Consider the following 18,261-nt stretch of genomic DNA (forward strand, 5'->3'; position numbering starts at 1 on the left):
CTTAACGCTGAAGCTTGAAAAATGCTACTAGTCTAATATAGTGTGCATGGACATAGGATAACACTTAGCTTCTAGGACAAGAAAAAAATGCTAGTGTGCATGAAGCTAGTGTGCCCCTACAGCAATACATTTTCACACTGATCAACAGATCTGTATTGTAGAAGTGAAAACAAATCTTTTTTCAAGGGAATGGCATTACTTATGAGGAAAAACACAAAATATAACCTAATTCCCCTTCATGTTAATGTTTATGAAGACCTTGCGTCTATGTTAATTGGTCCATATCAGCTTTGCACAGTTGGACACTACAGTTTTGCCCCATTCCTCTTTGGAAAACTGCTCTAGCTCTGTTAGGCTGCATGGAAATCGTAACTAAGTCTTTTTTCAACTTCAAACTCTGTACTGGATAGAGATGTGGACTCCGTTTATCTATTTCTGAACATGAATGTTGTTGTTTGAAGTCATTCTTGTGTAATGTTGGCTTTATGCTTAAAAGAGAAGTTTTGGTTTTTCTGTTCCCAAATTATACTTACGTAGGTGGATGCAGCATTGATCCAATGCTGCATCTGTCCCCTGCTGGCTCCAAGTGTGAGAACTCAGCAATCACATGACAGCTGATCTCACCGTCACTGTGAGCAGAGAGTGGTGACTGTCAGTCACCACTCTCTGCTCTGCCCCCCCCCCCCCCACGCTCACTGGAGAGCAGGGCCATAGAGGGGGAGGAAGCGGCTTGCTCAGGCTCTCAGCGGATCACTGAAAGGCTGAGCCAGGTGCTGCTGCAGACTCTGGGGTGATCCCGACTTTTAAGTCAGGATCTTTTCCCACCCTGGACCAGCTCAGTGATGTCAGCTGGCAGCAGGCTTCAGCCTGCTGCCAGCTGAAAATGGGTCACAGGAGTGCAGCATGAACTGCACTCCTGTGATCTGCAGGAGAAACACAGGCAAAAGAGCTTTGCCTGTATGCCTCCTTTAAGGTAACTGTTTTGCTGGAACCTGAATTTCCCATAAAGGCTCATGGTTCCTGCAGGCTGTACTGTATAATGTTTCTTCCAGAAATCTCCTATATTTTGCTACATTTACCTACTCCCTACCATTACAAGCATTTCAGGACATCCTGCAGAAAAGCATGCCTATAGCACCATGCTGACACCATCATGCTTCACAGTGGGAATGGTGTGTTGATCATGATGTACAGTGTTTGGCTAATGTCAAACAAAGAGTCAAAAGACTGATGGCCAAAAAGCTCAATTCTGGTTCATTAGAAAATAGAATCTCATTTCTGCTGACTTCAGAATCTCTCATGTGACTTCTGCCAAATTGTAGGCCAGATACATGTGAGACATACTTATTTCTGGCTTGTTTTGCTGTTACAGGCATAGCATTTCCAGTCTCAGCCACTGGAGTGTTCTTTGTCTTCATGGTATAGGTTATGCCACAATACTCACCAGAAACACATGTACATTTACTACAATCTCTTCAAATCCCTTGACTTTACAAAGCTAATCTCTATCTAATGATGTGACTTTGGAAATGCACTAGCGATGATTTAAGTATGCTGTATTAAACAGTGAGTGCACTTATCCAGGCAGTTATTTTATGTTTTTTCATTGTCATTAATTTAAATCACATTGTAGAGATTTGTTTTCACAACATACAAATTTAAATACAATTTAAATTCAAATTCAGTATTCTATGACAATAAAGCATGAAATCTTCCAGGGGCGTGAATTATTTTTATAGGCAATGTAAACTAGTTTGTGTAAGGAACAAGAGAGGGGTCTGGGAGTTCCCAGTTCAGGCTAGACCATTTTTTGTTAGATCACATATTCACAATGATCCAACCATCTAACCTTTTGTTTAGTCAGATGTTGACAAAGGGATTTAAAAAAAAAGGTATAAACACTAGGACAGCAGAAGAAGCAGTTTCTGGACACCTAATTATAGAATAGGCAAACCTATTGATTATCCATAGACACAGTAAAGCATTCTCCAGTTTGTTTGGTACAGCTAACTAACCACCTGTAAGGAACTGCAGACTGGCTGGACAACCAGAAAAGAACAAAGTTCATAAGCTGAAGATGCACTGTTGCCATGCCCATGAAAGGAAAAGTGACAGTATATCTGAAATGGCCCCCTGTCCCCCAATATACACATCTTGCCTGCTGTCTCTTACAGCCAGCGAGAATACCTGAAACTCCCACATAGAGAGGACCAGATTAATTAGTAGTCAAATGGCTGGTGACAGTCTGTCTTTAAGGTAAGTACATCTTTTAAAGTTTCTTAAAGCAGATCTTCACCTTGAAAATAAACTTTCCTTCTCTCCAACCCTCCCCTTTTTTTTCAATGTACAGGCTTCAGTCCCACCCCCATCTTGAATGACGTGCATTTCTCCCGATGCCTCCTGGGATATGCATGTCACCTATCCCACAAGGCATAGTCTTCCATTCATAAGAGGAGGAGGGGGTGGGCCTAGCAGTGCATCATTGGAAGGCATCTGCCTGAACCAAGAAGATGACATCACAAAAGAAAATGGCAGTGCAGGACCCAAGCGGTTGCAGAAAGAAAGTGAATCTCAGCAGGACAACACTGGACCCACTGGTTGGTTGAGTAGGAATCGTGCACAACCCAGCATTAGGTAAGCAGGGATTAAAAAAAATAAATGGGGTGGGGGAGGCTGTAATTCGTCTTTAAACCAAATTCGATTATGAGCATTTATCATTTCTCTTTGAAAGCTCTATTTGCTAAGTTGTGTTAAATACATGTACTCACCTTTGTAGTAAGGCATCAAGTCAAGAAATGCTTGTCTGACTTTCTCTCCAGTAAGTGGTTGCATTTTGTCTAAGAGATCAAGCAAGGGTCCAACTGAGTAGTACTGGGCCTCCTTGTACACCATTTTCACACGTTCTCGAGGAGGAAGTTCTCCGCACCGTAAGAAATTTAGGATGTCACTAATAACAAACATTTAATCAAAACACTGCACAAATTCAGGTACAAAATATAAGTTCATTAAAATAAACAATTTTGAGAGAATAATCTGTGCTGCTATTTGTGTGCAACAACTTTTTTTTTATACATTTATAACCCGCTCTGTGAAGTGTTTCTGATGCATTCTTGTCCATGTCAAATGGCTAATGCCAGAATGTTTATATAAGTGCTGCACATTATGATCCTCTGTGCAAAGGAGGCATAGTAAGTACACATTTGCAAGACTTTTTTTTTTTCTTTCAATTTAGCTCAGTTCTCTTGAAGGGCATAATGATGTTAAGGATCAGAAATACAATTTTTATGTGAGCTGGAAACAGGAAATGTGTTATTACTTGCATAAGTGTAGTCGTTTGTTTAAACCCTTGATGCTGACATCACACAAATATGAGGCCTCACAGAACTGGGCTTTTTTCCATGGGGCCGCATATTTGCGTACCTGTCTTTGTGCTGGGAGCACGCCGCAGAGCGCGCTCCAAGCACAAACACCGGGATGTCACTGAGACCCCCGGGTCCCGTTCTAATGATTGGGACCCCCGATTCCGGGTCACATGATTGCTGTGATAGCCTCTGATTGGCTATCACAGTGATCAGTCACTGTACAGCATGGTCCCACTTGTTTTTTTTTCTCTCTCTATGAATGGAGGAGAGAGATACATTGTATCTCTATAACTCATGGCATAGAGGGGAAAAAATTGTTAAAAAAAAAACAAGATAAATAAATAAATATTAAAAAATACCTAGATCAAGGTTTGATCTAGTTCAGTGTCAGGGTGTTTGGGTCAAGGTCAAGCTTTTTAAAAAAAATTAGTATTAGTGTCAGTGTGTTTTAGGTAAACAAAAGACAAAATGCGCACTATTGTTTCTGGGCTGTACTACGGGTACAAACAACAAATAACATTCACATATATGGTATCGCTGCGATCGTCAAGAGCTGGAAAATGTATTTTGGGCTGTTCTTTGGTGGTAGGTTATGGTAGTAACAAGGAACAAGGAACAGATAAAAAAAAAAAAAGATTTTTATTTTTACTATTTTGGGCCAATTTTTATTTGATAATAAACAAAAATTAGGAGATATCCATTACCATTTACCACCAAATGAAAGCCCAATTTTTCCTAAAAAAACAAGGTATAATTCACCTGGACGTACAAAGTATTTGTGATGATATGTACGGTTTTACTAACACATGTCAATGTTGCAAAATTGTGCTTAGGCATTAAGATTTGTTTTACCCTTAGGCGTGAAGGGCTGTCATCAAAACTGTAAGCAAAAGCACAGAAAAATCAAGTAATTTAAATGTCCAGTTGCAGCGTTTTTCCTTTCCATAAAAGATTTTTGTATTCACTTGCAATGTGCCTTTGAACTTGCTAGAAAATGTGACTACTCTAGGAGTGTCAATTCCCTGGCACAGCTCCCTCCCTTTTCGCACATCATAGCCCTCTCCTCTTCTAGGAATGTCTAAACTGCTTTTTTCTGACCCAGCTCCTCCTCCCCACACCTCCCTACATTATCTTTTATGTAGCTGTCAGGGGAAGGTGAAGGGGAATACTATAGAGTGTCAGCTAAGAGACAGCTCTGGGTCTTTTGGGGCTGCTGACATCACATTCAAGATGGTGGAGCCTAGAGACAGGGATTTTGGATGTCTACACAAGGGAGGTTTTTCAGGTAAATAATACGCCTGAAATAAATTAAATGCACATATAATCTTATGCAAAGGTGTCAGCCACCGCCTGGCGGTATCTCTAGCTGCCCACAGCGTGGGGTTCCTCAGGGCGCGGAGTCTAAGTCCCAATCTGCTTGTTCACCAGGGCCCCTGATGGTGGGGATGGACTTGGAGCAGACTGAGACCAGGTCGCGACCCCTGAGTACGTCCGGCTATGGTAGAGGGTACGTCAGAGGTGTGCAAGGAATGGGGCCTGATGAGAAGAGGCTGGCAGGCCTGGCAGCAGGGACTGATCCGTGCGGGATGGATGAATGGATACCGTGAGGTATGGCGTATTCAGGCGGACCAGGTCGGTAACGTGTGGGCAGCGAGGTACCAAAGGAGCAGTCAGAGAATGGTCAGGTCAAGTCAAGTTCAGCAACGGGAGATCAATTGTAAGGGGCAGGCAGGAGAGTGGTCAGGACGAGCCAGGGATCAAGCAGGAGACAGTCAGCAGGGTCAGGATCAAGCAGAGGTCATCAACAGGGAAGCTTCACAGGCAGAACACAGGAACAGATTATCAAGACCAAACGGCAATGTACATACCCCCTAGCTTGTTTAAATAGCGTGCCCTGCGCTGTCATTGGTGCCAGGCGCGTGTCCGCAATCGCGAGTGCGCATGTGCAGCCGTCGCTGTTGCTGTGGTTGCCCAGGTCCTGCCGCCTGCTGGCTAGTGCGTGTCGGCCTTCTGCGCATGCGCCGCCCGGCGTATCGCCGCGAAGCCCAGGGTCCCTGACAAAATGTTTTTGTTAAAATGAATGGTCTGGGGACAGGGTCTCTTTAATTGTATAGAATGTGAAAACGTTGGCTATGAAAAGTCACCTTGCATGTTTCTGTTAACAGATGCACTGCTGTTTACAAACTGCATCATAGCTAGCAACACATAAGCAATAAATGACCACATTGTTTTAAATAACAAAAGACCAAATTGTTTTCAGCTCCATCTTTCTACCCCTGGACAACTCTACAATGATTCAGAAGGTAAAACCTAATGCACATTTATGTGTTAGAAAGGAAAACCATAATCATATCACAAGAAATAGACAGAAGCTGTCATGACTCTTGTGTATGTACCTACACCAGGGGCGGACTGACCATTTGGAAACTTGGACACTGCCCGAGGGAACGGGGTCAGTAGGGGGCCCCATGAGATGCCCCTGGTACCTTTTTCATAGGCTTTTTTGAGTTTGGGCAAGGACACAGGGGCCCCACGATCCCCTATTGCCCCGGGGGCCCCATGAACTGTCAGTCCACCCCTGACCTACACCAGCAAGCCATCAGTATCAGCTGCTCATAATAAGCCTGCTCTATAGGCCGAAGTGATTAATAACTGCTAAAGAAATGTCTACAAGCCCTGGCAAGTCTTCGAACTCCTGTACCCATGTAACAATTACAATTATCAGGAGACAATAGCAAGCTGGAAGGACTACAAGAAACAAGGTGTTTTAAATGAATTAACGTACTGTATGTCAAAGCAAAATAAATAAAATTTCAGAAATCCCTGCAATACATGCACATTTCCCTATGTTTTATCTGCTCAAACACACTGCAAGCATAGAAAAAAAAAAACTGTTGATGTGCCAGGAATATAATGAGCTCCCATCTACTTTTCTGACATGTACAGTATTTGTGGATTCCAAAGCCAAATGCCACTTGATATTAAAATGGCCACTGCACTTTTATTGGTTTAACCTCCTGCTAACCACCCAGCGTAGATTGTAGCAGTGGGATGGGTTAACGTCCACATGCCACTCATCGTGGACGTTAACCCATCATGCACTGCTGTTGTATGCTGAGAGTGCGGTCACTGAGCTGACCCAGTTGGTGGGAGGGGTTGTCAATCATGTGACTGTTGTGACAGCCAATTACAACAGTCAGATGATCAAGAACTCTTGCCTCCCATCGTTTAGAACCCCTTAAAGGGCCAGCAAGAGGTGCTGCCAAGGGGTTAAAGTAGTATTAAACCCAAAAGCGAACATTTATAATATTGCAGCTTACCAATTTTTAGATGTGAGGGCTGCATGATTTTTATTTTTTTAGGTTTTCTTTCCTTTATTTCCACCTGGTGATTTGGCCAGTAAGTCTGTTGTTTTTCAAAAGAACAACCTCTCTTCCAGATGTATTGGTTTGCAGAGATGAGACAAACCATTTACCAATGATGAGCTCTTAATTATTCATATAAAACCTTTTAATCCTAAAAGGAAAAAAAAGTTGCTTTAACTGATTACAAAGTGTGAGCTGGAGTTTGGCTTCAAAAGATTAGTGTATTTAAATCTGCTAGTACAGATAACACTGCCCTCCACCCCAGACTGACAATGCCGCTGTCCAAAGGTGCCCACTGTGCTCCTTCATTCACAGTGGGGCACTATAATACAGGAAGTGTGTTACTGACCAGATCACCAGCTGAAAACCGAGGGAAAAGAAAACGAATGGAGCCAACACATCTAAAGACTGGAAAGCTGTACTATAGTACATTTTTGGTTTGGGGTTTAATAACACTTTAAAAGTATGTTGTTGTTTTTTAGTTTACTGTTCTATTTGGAAGATTCACCCTCTCTATTTGCTCTGTTTTCTATTCTATTTGGAAGATTCACCCTCTCTATTTGCTTTGTATACTGTTCTATTTGGAAGATTCACCCTCTCTATTTGCTTTGTATACTGTTCTATTTGGAAGATTCACCCTCTCTATTTGCTTTGTATACTGTTCTATTTGGAAGATTCACCCTCTCTATTTGCTTTGTATACTGTTCTATTTGGAAGATTCACCCTCTCTATTTGCTCTGTTTACTGTTCTATTTGGAAGATTCAACCTCTCTATTTGCTCTGTTTACCATTATCACCAAAAGGGAAAGTAAAAGAAAACCCCACATTTTGGATTGCTCCCAGAACAGAAAAAGAGGGCAAATCTTCCAATTGAGACAATTATTTCAGTGACCCTGGTGACAACCATGGATTACCTCAATTCTGAAGGGATTTCCTCTCACTTTCCGTTTTGGCAATGGGAAGGAAGTGAAGGGAAGGGCTGTGAGCCCAGTCAACTGATGCTGAGCTGGTTTGAAGGGAGAGGCACGAACCACAAAACACTCACAAAAGTGTCATGAGGAAGCTGAAAGGAATTCCTAAACTGGCCACGCAGAGTGTTCTGAAAATAACCAGGTAGGAAGGAGAAGGGTGGCTACTACAATCCCATGGAAGTGCACCCAAATAGACTGTTCCCCCTTAATATTTCTGATGCATTACAGGGAACATGGACGTCTCATCTCTCCCACCTTCCTATTCTCTATAATTCCTCCTTGTACAAAGGCAAAGAGCACAGTAATTTATCAGCTCACATGATCTCTGGCAAAATCAACAGGTACAGTATCTCACAGAAGTAAATACACCCCTCACATTTTTGTAAATATTTTATTCTATCTTTTCATGTGACAACACTGAAGAAATGACACTTTGCTACAATGTAAAGTAGTGAGTGTACAGCTTGTATAACAATGTAAATTTGCTCTCCCCTCAAAATAACTCAACACACAGCCATTAATGCCTAAACCCCTGGCAACAAAAGTGAGAACAAACCTTAAGAGAAAATGTCCAAATTGGGCCCAAAGTGTCAATATTTTGTGTGGCCACCATTACTTTCCAGCACTGCCTTATCCCTCTTGGGCATGGAGTTCTCCAGAGCTTCACAGGTTGCCACTGGAGTCCTCTTCCACTCCTCCATGACGACATCATGGAGCTGGTGGATGTTAGAGTCCTTGCGCTCCTCCGCCTTCCGTTTGAGGATTCCCGACAGATGTTCAATAGGGTTTAGGTCTGGAGACATGCTTGGCCAGTCCATCACCTTTACCCTCAGCTTCTTTAGCAAGGCAGTGGTCATATTGGAGGTGTGTTTGAGGTTGTTATCATGTTGGAGTACTGCCCTGCGGCCCAGTCTCCGAAGGGAGGGGGATCATGCTCTGCTTCAGTATGTCACAGTACATGTTGGCATTCATGGTTCTCTCAATGAACTGTAGCTGCCCAGTGGCAGCAGCATTCATGCAGCCCCAGACCATGACACTCCCACCACCATGCTTGACTGTAGGCAAGACACACTTGTCTTTGTACTCCTCACCTGGTTGCCGCCACACACGCTTGACACCATCTGAACCAAATAAGTTTGTCTTGGTCTCATCAGACCACAGGGCATGGTTCCAATAATCCATGTCCTTAGTCTGCTTGTCTTCAGCAAACTGTTTACAGGCTTTCTTGTGAATCATCTTTAGAAGAGGCTTCCTTCTGGAACGACAGCCATGCAGACCAATTTGATGCAGTGTCTGGCGTATGGTCTGAGCACTGACAGGCTGACCCCCACCCCTTCAACCTATGCAGCAATGCTGGCAGGACTCATACGTCTATTTCCCAAAGACAACCTCTGGATATGACGCTGATCACGTGAACTCAACTTCTTTGGTCACCTATGGCGAGGCCTGTTCTGAGTGGAACCTGTCCTGTTAAACCACTCTATGGTCTTGACCACCGTGCTGCAGCTCAGTTTCAGGGTCTTGGCAATCTTCTTATAGCCTAGGCCATCTTTATGTAGAGCAACAATTCTTTTTTTCAGATCCTCAGAGAGTTCTTTACCATGAGGTTTCACGTTGAGCTTCCAGTGGCACGTATGGGAGAGTGAGAGCGATAACACCAAATTTAACACACCTCATCCCCATTCACACCTGAGACCTTGTAACACTAAAGAGTCACATGACACCGGGGAGGGAAAATGGCTAATTGGACCCAATTTGGACATTTTCACTTAGGGGTGTACTCACTTTTGTTGCCAGCGGTTTAGACATTAATGGCTGTGTGTTGAGTTATTTTGAGGGAACAGCAAAATTATACTATTATACAAGCTGTACACTCACTACTTTACATTGTAGCAAAGTATAATTTCTTTAGTGTTGTCACATGAAAAGATAGAATAAAATATTTACAAAAATGTGAAGGATGTACTGTACTGTATATTTCTGCAGTTATCGAATAGATATAACAAAACAATGATATATTTAGCAGGCCAAAAGTGAGAAAATACGAGAAGTTCATTGCTAGGGTTTACATACACTTTAACTATTCCCTTATCAGTGCTTAGAATACAATAAACCCAATATGGTGCTACTTTACCTGTTGGTAGCCCTGATTTTAGAGTTTCTACGGTTTTTAGTACCATAATTACAGTGGCTTCACCAGAACAACACAGACTGATATAAGGTATCATGGGAACAGGACGAAAACCCATGACACTACAAGGTGTCTCCATTACCTGTTTACTGAGCTAGCTGCTTTTTTTTTTCTATTATCCAAAATGGGTCTTATTCATGCACATACAATAATTCTGTCTCTTATGACTCTGGTTTACATATGCTGCAGATCATTGATTTCCACAGTGCACTCAGTATAGAGGCCTCTTCTTATACTTATAATATAATCATGTTTGGCACTGCTGAGATCCCACCCTCCAGTTATTTTTACCTTTAATGACAGGGGTCTCAAGGGTGCTACTCTGCTCTGCCTTTGGAAAACAAGGAATGTTTATTTGATGGCAATGCTACACATGTTATCAGGGTTTATGAGTCTTTACCAATGCATCTGACTGAAGCTGCTGAGTACCAAATATTAGGCAAACAGATAAGACAAGGACCATCCCTGAAATATTTTGCTTGGCAAAACAGTTCTGCCTGATGCTACACTTTTACCAGCCCTAGCTAGCCATACACGTTTATGGGGAATCGACATATTCATCCGTCCACTCTGTTAAGTGTGGATGTGTGAATCAATTGATCTCCAGTTTCAAAATGACCAACTATGAAAGTTACTTAATATTGTGAAATTAATGTTTTGAGTTGTTTTAATAGAACGAATCAACATGCAAAGAAGGAAATTTACTATAACTGGTGCACAATGAATCTGGTGCAGCTGTGCAAGTAATCAATTAGCTTCTAACTTCTTCAATTAAGCTTTGGCAATAAAATCTAGAAGCTGATTGGTTATTATGCACTGCTGCACCAGATTCTGTGTGCACATTTTAGTAAATTCCCCCCAAAGTGTCTTCTGATAAAGGAAATAATGTAAAACAGCTGGCTGCATCCTGTATATTAATCATATAATTCCATATATGTATTTATTATATCTGTTGTAATGATTTCTGCAATGCCCCTTTGATCTAAATCATTTTGAATGCAATACACTATTTTAGAGCCGCTTCACATTCCCCCGAAGCGGCCCAGCTGTGCTTTGGGCAAAGTGCAGCTAATCTGTGGGTTTTGTGCAGATTGGCAGCGCTTTCCCATTGACTTCGATGAGGTTCTTTGGTTTTGGTGCGGTTTTATAAAGCACACCAAAGATGCAGCTTGCAGGAGTTTTGGTGCACTTTCTGAAACCACACCAAAACCGCAAGACCGCATAGAAGTCTAGGGGAAAACGCTGCTAACCCGCACAAAAACTGCAGGTTAGCTGCGCATTAGAAAAAGCGTAGTGGGACAGTGTGAAAGGGGTCTTAATTATGTATGACAGCTGTTCCAATAATAATGGGCAAAACCTGAAGACGCACATGTTATTTGATACAGCTGTCAACTTACCCAAAATATGTTCCATCCCTATCAATGAAGTATCGACCTTCAGAATCTGTCGGAATGTGATGTCGTCCACTGAACATGGCTGCCAGCATGGTGTCCTCATATCTGTGAAGTGTTGACAATCTGGTGGTGAAGCACATGCCTCCTACGTTAAGAGGAATCACTTCAGGAAGCTGCGGAAGCATAAACAATAACGTACGTCTTCCACCATCAATTGGAACTGAACTGAAAAGCATAATAAAGCATGTCCATGAAGATGAACTGTCTATTCAATAGCATACTATAGTATCAGTGAATAGTATCCAGGGTATACTGTATATATTACCAAAGAAGCATGCTAAAAAAAAGTTTAACTTTGAAGTAACTAAATAACAATCAGGATTTGTGTAGATGGGCACATGCAGAATGCTTGCTATAATATAAGATGTTTCTGAGTTCTTTGTCGGCTGGTTCTTACTCCTGGTTGTTCACAAATGAAGCACTTACATACAATTATATTAACATTATGTATTATAGAAAACTGCAGCAGATCCAATCCAGATTGGACCAGGTGTATGGACTGTGCACTGTCTACTGGTAACCTGGTGGACAGCTCACTTGCTGTACAGTGAACATATTGCAGGATTTTTTGTTACTCACCGTAAAATCCTTCTCTGAGACTATTCTCTCTTCTGTTCATTGGTGGAGGGGTGGGAAACAAAACAGGAGCCAACAGGCAAAACAGGCAACCACCCAAAGAATACCCGCACAGGGGAAACAAGGAACCTCAAACAACCATCTATAAAACCTTGCAGTCAAAATAAGCATCCGAAGATGCAAAACACCAACATGTAAAAATTGGTAAAAAGGTATGCACAGATGACCAGGTAGCAGCCTTGCAAACTGGACACACAGACGCTTGATGTCAAAATGCTCAAGACAGTAATCACCTGGTAGAGTGTGCCATAACCAGGAAGGTAGGAGCCCAACCCTAATCCTAAAATGAGGCTTCAGAAGGACCAAAAGAACCAATTTCAGGTCCCACAGTGGCAACCAAGAATGCACCGGGGCACCACATGATGAACCCCCCAAAGAAAAGTATGAACCAAGGAGTGCGTGGCCAAGGGATATTGAAATAGGACCACAAGGGCAGAGATCTGACCCCTAACGGTACTCACGGCAAGCCTGTGCTCGACACCGTGCTGGTGAAGGCCAAGATCTGAACCACCGACAAGGTATGTGGAAGGACACCCGTAGCCTAATACCACAAGACATAAGTCTGCCAAGTGTGATGATAAATCTTCCAGGAGGTACATTTACAGACCTTCATCATGGTAAGAATCACCGACCTCAACAACCCCTGACTCTCAGAACCTGGCTTTCAATTGTCAAGAAATCAAGCCAGTAACAGTAAAGCGTTGTGGATGATCGGTCCTGGGAGACAGAAGATCTCCCCTTGGAAGCAACGGCTAGGGAGCTTCCGTTACCAGCCACACTGCATTGGTGTACCAGACTTGATGAAGCCAAGCTGGGACCATAAGAAGGACTGGAATCTCTTCAGCCTGTATCCTGCACAACAGATGAAGGAGAAGCTTAGGAAGAGGGGACCCACATATGACACAACAATGGATCCATGGAGTAACCAGAACGTATGTCGCATCCGCCTAGTGATCCCTCACACAGTGAGGGAAGAGGGGGGGAATGTTAAAGGGATCCAGGCCTATGGGGGAGCAGGGGACCACACAGGATCAATTACCCCAGGGAGTACCCACGTCCTAACCCACGTCCGGAGAGGGAAGTTGGGGGCATTTCTACTTTTTGATCCAGCGGAGTGTGCAGGTAAGGCTCGCTAGACAGATCCCCCTAGCCACCAAAGTGTGTGTTTGTGTGGGGGGGGGGAGCTGGGTAACACTGACACAGAATGTAGGTACACAGTAATGTGTGTCCATGCGAGACGTTTAACTTACTGGCCACCCCAGTCCAGGATGAGGCTGTCACAGCTGACCCAGTGCATAGCTAAGGGTCTGCGTGCCCTATTTTCCCAGACTGAAGTGACCACTAAATATAGACAATCCAGCTCATTGCCCAGCCCAATTGTTGATTGAAGATCTCTGCAGAAAAAGAATAAAAAAGGAAAAACGCTATGGAACCACAGGTGCCAGTGGAGAACTAGGGTTAATACCAGCTAGGACTGCCCATAGGCCTACTCCTGGCACCATAAACCCAATGGTCAAGAATGAAGAGAGGCTGTGTCTGTCAATGAACATAAGACAAAGCTCCTTTCCCTCCTTATACGCCCAGCTGTTAACCACAGAAAATGCAGGATTAACAGCCTACCTCCTCCTTCTCACCTGAGCAGTGGGGTGGATGGGGGAACTGACAGAGGGAGCCATAGCAAGCAGCTCTCCATGCTGTGTCTGGCTCTAACAGTATAGCAAATGCAGCACAATGTTCCTAATAGATTTGTGCTCCTTTATTAACCACTTGCCCTCCAGAGGATTTACCCCCCTTCCTGACCAGGACATTTTTTTGAGATACAGCACTGCGTTACTTTAATTGACAATTGCACGGTCATGTAATGCTGTACATAAATGAAATTTATGTTCTTTGTTTCCCACAAATAGAGCTTTCTTTTGATGGTATTTGATTACCTGTGCGTTTTTTATTTTTTGCCCTATAAACAAAAAATATCGACAATTTTGAAGAAAAAAAAAAATATTTTTAACTTTTTGCTATAAAACATATCCAGTAAAAATGTTTTTTTAAAAAAATCACATTTCATCATAAATTTAGGCCAAAATGTACTCTGCTACATATCTTTGCTAAAAGAAAATCCCAATACATTTTAATTTAATTGGTTTATGTGAAAGTTACAGCATCTACAAATGGCAGTATTTATACACTGGAATTTTTTTTTATACTAATAATGGCGGCGATCAGCAACTTATAGCGGGACTGCGGTGAGCATTCTGACACTGGGGGGGATTGACTAACTGCCACTGACATCCCAATGACACTAATACAGTGTAAAGCGCTAACAAAAAGCAATGACACTGTACTAATGACACTGGCCAGGAAGTCGTTAACATCTGGAGCAATCAAAGGGTTAACTGTGCGCTGTTTTACTGTGTGTTTTTTACTAGGGAAACACACTGCTGTGTATTTCTCTGCTGTGTAGAGAAATACACAGCAGCATGTTATTGCTGGCAAGAGAGAGACCTGTCTTGTGTACACACAGGTCTCTCCCCTGTCAGTGATTCTTGGCAATCGCCGGGTGCCAGCGGGGAATCTCCAGCCAGGAGCCAGTGATCATCATCTGTAGTTGCAAATGATAGCGCGGCGTCCCCCCTTCCCGGAAAATGCAAAATCAAGTATATATACATGATTTTGCGCAGTTCTGCCGCCCTGTAGCAGTAGTTCTGCTATAGCGCGTCGGGAAGTAGTTAATTAGGTGCTGATTCTGCTCCATTTTCACAGTTTAACCATTAGCCACCTGGCCTATAGCCGTTTGGCAGCCGCAAAAATGTATTAGCTTTCTGGGGTGTACGCCATTTGGTGTCCTCCCGCCCATGCGCAGTTTGCGCGGTTGAAGAGCCGCGCAGCGGCGCAATCTGTCACCGGCCGTGTACCTCGGACACGGCCGATGACAGATCTGAGTACCGGCCCCCGTTGCCGGTACCATGTGACCTGCTGTGACCAATCACAGCAGGTCACATGACAGTTGTATAGAATGGATGGCTTCATTCATGCCATCCATTGTATACTAGTGTCTAGCTGTGAATGGTCACAGCAGGTCACATGCACATGTCATGTGATTAGCTGTGGTCAAATCACAGCTAAGCACAAAAAAAAAAAAAACCTGAATGAATCGATGTCATTCAGGTAAATGCTTGCTTATAGCAAAGTAATTCTTTGCTATAAGCAAATTGTGTAAAACAAAAAATACTGATCACTTCCCCAAAGGAGTACAATGTTACTATGGTAATATTGTACTACTTTGGTCATAGTAAAATATGGAAAGAAATCTTAAAAAAATAAAAAAAGTAATAAAAAATTAAAAATAATAAAAAAATATATATTTTTTTTTCATACTGTCACCAGTCAGTGTCCCTGTTCACCGCCATGCCAGTTATATGATGACGCTGTACTGCACTGGTGACAGTATGTAACCATAAAAATAGTGAAAAGTATTTTTTTTATTTTTTCATTTTACAAAAAATGACAAAAAAATACAACTTCAAAAAACTCCCCATTCCTCTTATGAAGTACGTCGGACTGTCTACTTTGCAAAAAGGGGTCATTTGGGGGATATCTGTACTATTCTGACATTCTTGGACCTCAAGAAATTAGATTGGCTGTCAGTACTTCAGGATTGATCAATTTTCAGATCTATACCATAGTTTGTGAACTTTAGAACTTTCCTACAAACTAAATAATACATCCTAATTTGGGTTATTTTCACCAAAGAGATGTAGTAGAATACATCTCGGCCTAAATTTATGAAGAACAATTATTTATTTGTAAACTTTTATAACAGAAACAAAGAAAAACGTGTTTTTTTTTCAAACTTTTTGGTCTTTTTTTGTTCATTTAGCAAAAAATAAAAACCCCAGCAGTGATTAAATACCACCAAAAGAAAGCTCTAGTTGTGTAAAGAAAATGATAAAATTTTAGTTTGGGTACAATGTTGTATGACCGCGCAATTGTTATTCAAAGTGTGAGAGTGCTGAAACGTGAAAAATGGCCTGGGCAGGAAGGTGTAAAATTGCCCGGTATTCAAATGGTTAAAAATGCACAAGGAAGAATGCTCTTAAAATAATTATGACAAACTGCACTGGCAATGAGGAGCAGTGGTTGGCACTAAAAGACAGAAGTAGAAAATGTGAACGTTTGAACAATGGAAAAAGTAATATGGCCTGTTGAGTCAAAATTTAACTCCATGCCTACCGTAAAGTGAAATTATGTTTGGAAGACATACTGGAATTTTTCTTTAGGCTCTAACAAGAAGCAGTTTTGTAACAGATTATTGCACAAAAGTTTGACACAAATTTAATAAAAACAGAGGGATTTTCAGCAACATGCTGAGTGTAGTAATTCAAGCACAAAGGAAGTATTCAGTATGCAAACACAACAATATAGTGCATTGTACAAAACACTACCATGGAAGAAAACGTATGACTTAACAGAATATCAAATAACAAATGCACTGAGAATATATTGTTTGCTGTTTCAAGATAATACTGATTAAAGCAGTTTTAAAGGGATTCTAAAGGCTAACGTTTTTTTTACCTTAACGTATTCTCTGCATTGAGGTAAAAAACCTTTCAGTATCAGCTCCCCCCAGCCCCCTAAATACTTACATGGATCCTCTTTTGATCCAGCGCTGTATCCAAGAGCAGCATTGCTCACAGGCACAGAAGCAGCAGCGGGAGCCATTGAGTCTCTGAAAGACTCTTCAACATGTGTGTGTCCCCCCACGTTCTGTGGTTCTTCCCTGCAACCTCTATGTCATTACAAGATACAGCAGTGATGTAGTGGTCAGAGGATAAAACGATGAACACAAGCATCCAACAATCCTGGAAATGTCAAATGCCACTTTTGGAGGTTGCAGCACTGGAACAGGCCACTGGAAAGAAAAAGTATAACCAGTATAACCTGTATAAACACCCCTTTAGCACCTGATGGATAAATGCATGTACTAGCTATTGGGATTTGAGCAAAGGTTTATCTTGTTTGTTGCATTGTGGGTCAGTAGCCAGGCCTAAACCTAGTAGCACTCCCCCACGTTGCGACTGTTTGCCCCATATTGGCATTGTGTCCACAGTAGCATTTGCATTGGCAGAGCAGAGTAGGACTGGCCATAGAGGGATTACTCTGACACAGTTGGCCAGCTTAAGCATGTATTGCAATATGTGTGAATTAAAAATGGCTATTTCTTTTATTGCAAAGTTTGCTGGAAAGGGTATATAGCAGTGTGCAGAGGGTTCCTTCAGAATGTCTAGTGTTAATATGTGGTTATACCTCCTTAGCACCTGATAGATAAATGCATGTACAAGATATTGGGATTTGAGCACAGGTATGTCTTGTTATTTGATATAAGAAGGCACATGTTCCATTTAATCATCCTAATCTATTGACAGCCTAAGCCCTGGTTCACACTGGATGCGACTTGGCATGCGATTTGCATGCCCTGCGACTTGCAAATTGCATGCCAAGTTGCACCCTATTGTCCGCAATTGGAGTGGTCATATCGGTGGGGTTCCGACTTGGTCGAAGCCGCACTGATTTCAAAAGTAGTACATGCACTACTTTTGGTGCGATTTACATAGACATCTGTAAGCGGTATCTTACAGCATCCGAGTGTGCAGTAGGATACCGCATAGCATTTAAAGAAAAAAAAGTTTGAACTCACTAAAAAACAGTACTAAAATACCGCATGAGTTATTTTATCAACTCGTGGTATTTTAGCAGTGGAAACCATGCGGTAATGTTCCCCATTGACAGCTGAATGTAAAAGAAAGAATTGCTGGAAATTAAAAAAAAATACAAAAATGGCGTGGGGTCCCCCCCTCCATAAATACCAAGCCCTTCGGGTCTGGTATAGATTTTGAGGGGGAACCCCCACGGCAAAATTTAAAAAAAAAATGGCATGGGGGTCCCCCAAAAATCCATACCAGACCGTTATCCGAGCATGCAGCCTGGCAGGTCAGGAAAGGGGGGACAGACGAGCGAGCGCTCTCCCCCCCCCCCCCATGCACCTTGTGGACAAAGACCTCTTCCCACAATCCTGTGCTGTGGTTGTGGGGGTCTGCGGGTGGGGGGCTTATAGGAATCTGGAAGCCCCCTTTGTGAATGAGTATGGGGTACATGGTACCGCTACCCATTCACAAAAAAAGTGTAGTGTGAAAAAAGATAGGAGACAGTCTTTGACAAGTCCTTTATTAAAAGAAGGAAAATATAAGAATGTCCCTCGAAGTAGATCCAACATCAAGCACAATT

At 42.3% G+C, this 18,261-nt stretch overlaps 1 protein-coding gene across 2 annotated transcripts in view; it reads right to left on the bottom strand.

Annotated features, from left to right (window-relative positions):
- The window catches only part of KCTD7 (potassium channel tetramerization domain containing 7), a 30,390-nt gene that overhangs the window by 1,535 nt on the left and 10,594 nt on the right, over window positions 1-18,261 (bottom strand). The window contains exons 2-3 of one of the 2 annotated variants that reach the window (XM_089668520.1): window positions 11,287-11,456; window positions 2,769-2,947 (exon numbers count right to left, since the gene is read on the bottom strand). In XM_089668520.1, the coding sequence (XP_089524646.1) occupies window positions 2,769-2,947; window positions 11,287-11,456 (349 nt within the window). Of the gene's footprint in view, window positions 1-2,768; window positions 2,948-11,286; window positions 11,509-18,261 lie in introns of both variants that reach the window. The other variant, XM_089668521.1, reaches the window with a different exon arrangement.

This window comes from Staurois parvus, unplaced genomic scaffold, assembly GCF_062004578.1.
Source record: "Staurois parvus isolate SC_StPar_1 unplaced genomic scaffold, SC_StPar_1.0 ptg000058l, whole genome shotgun sequence".
Lineage (NCBI taxonomy): Eukaryota > Metazoa > Chordata > Amphibia > Anura > Ranidae > Staurois > Staurois parvus.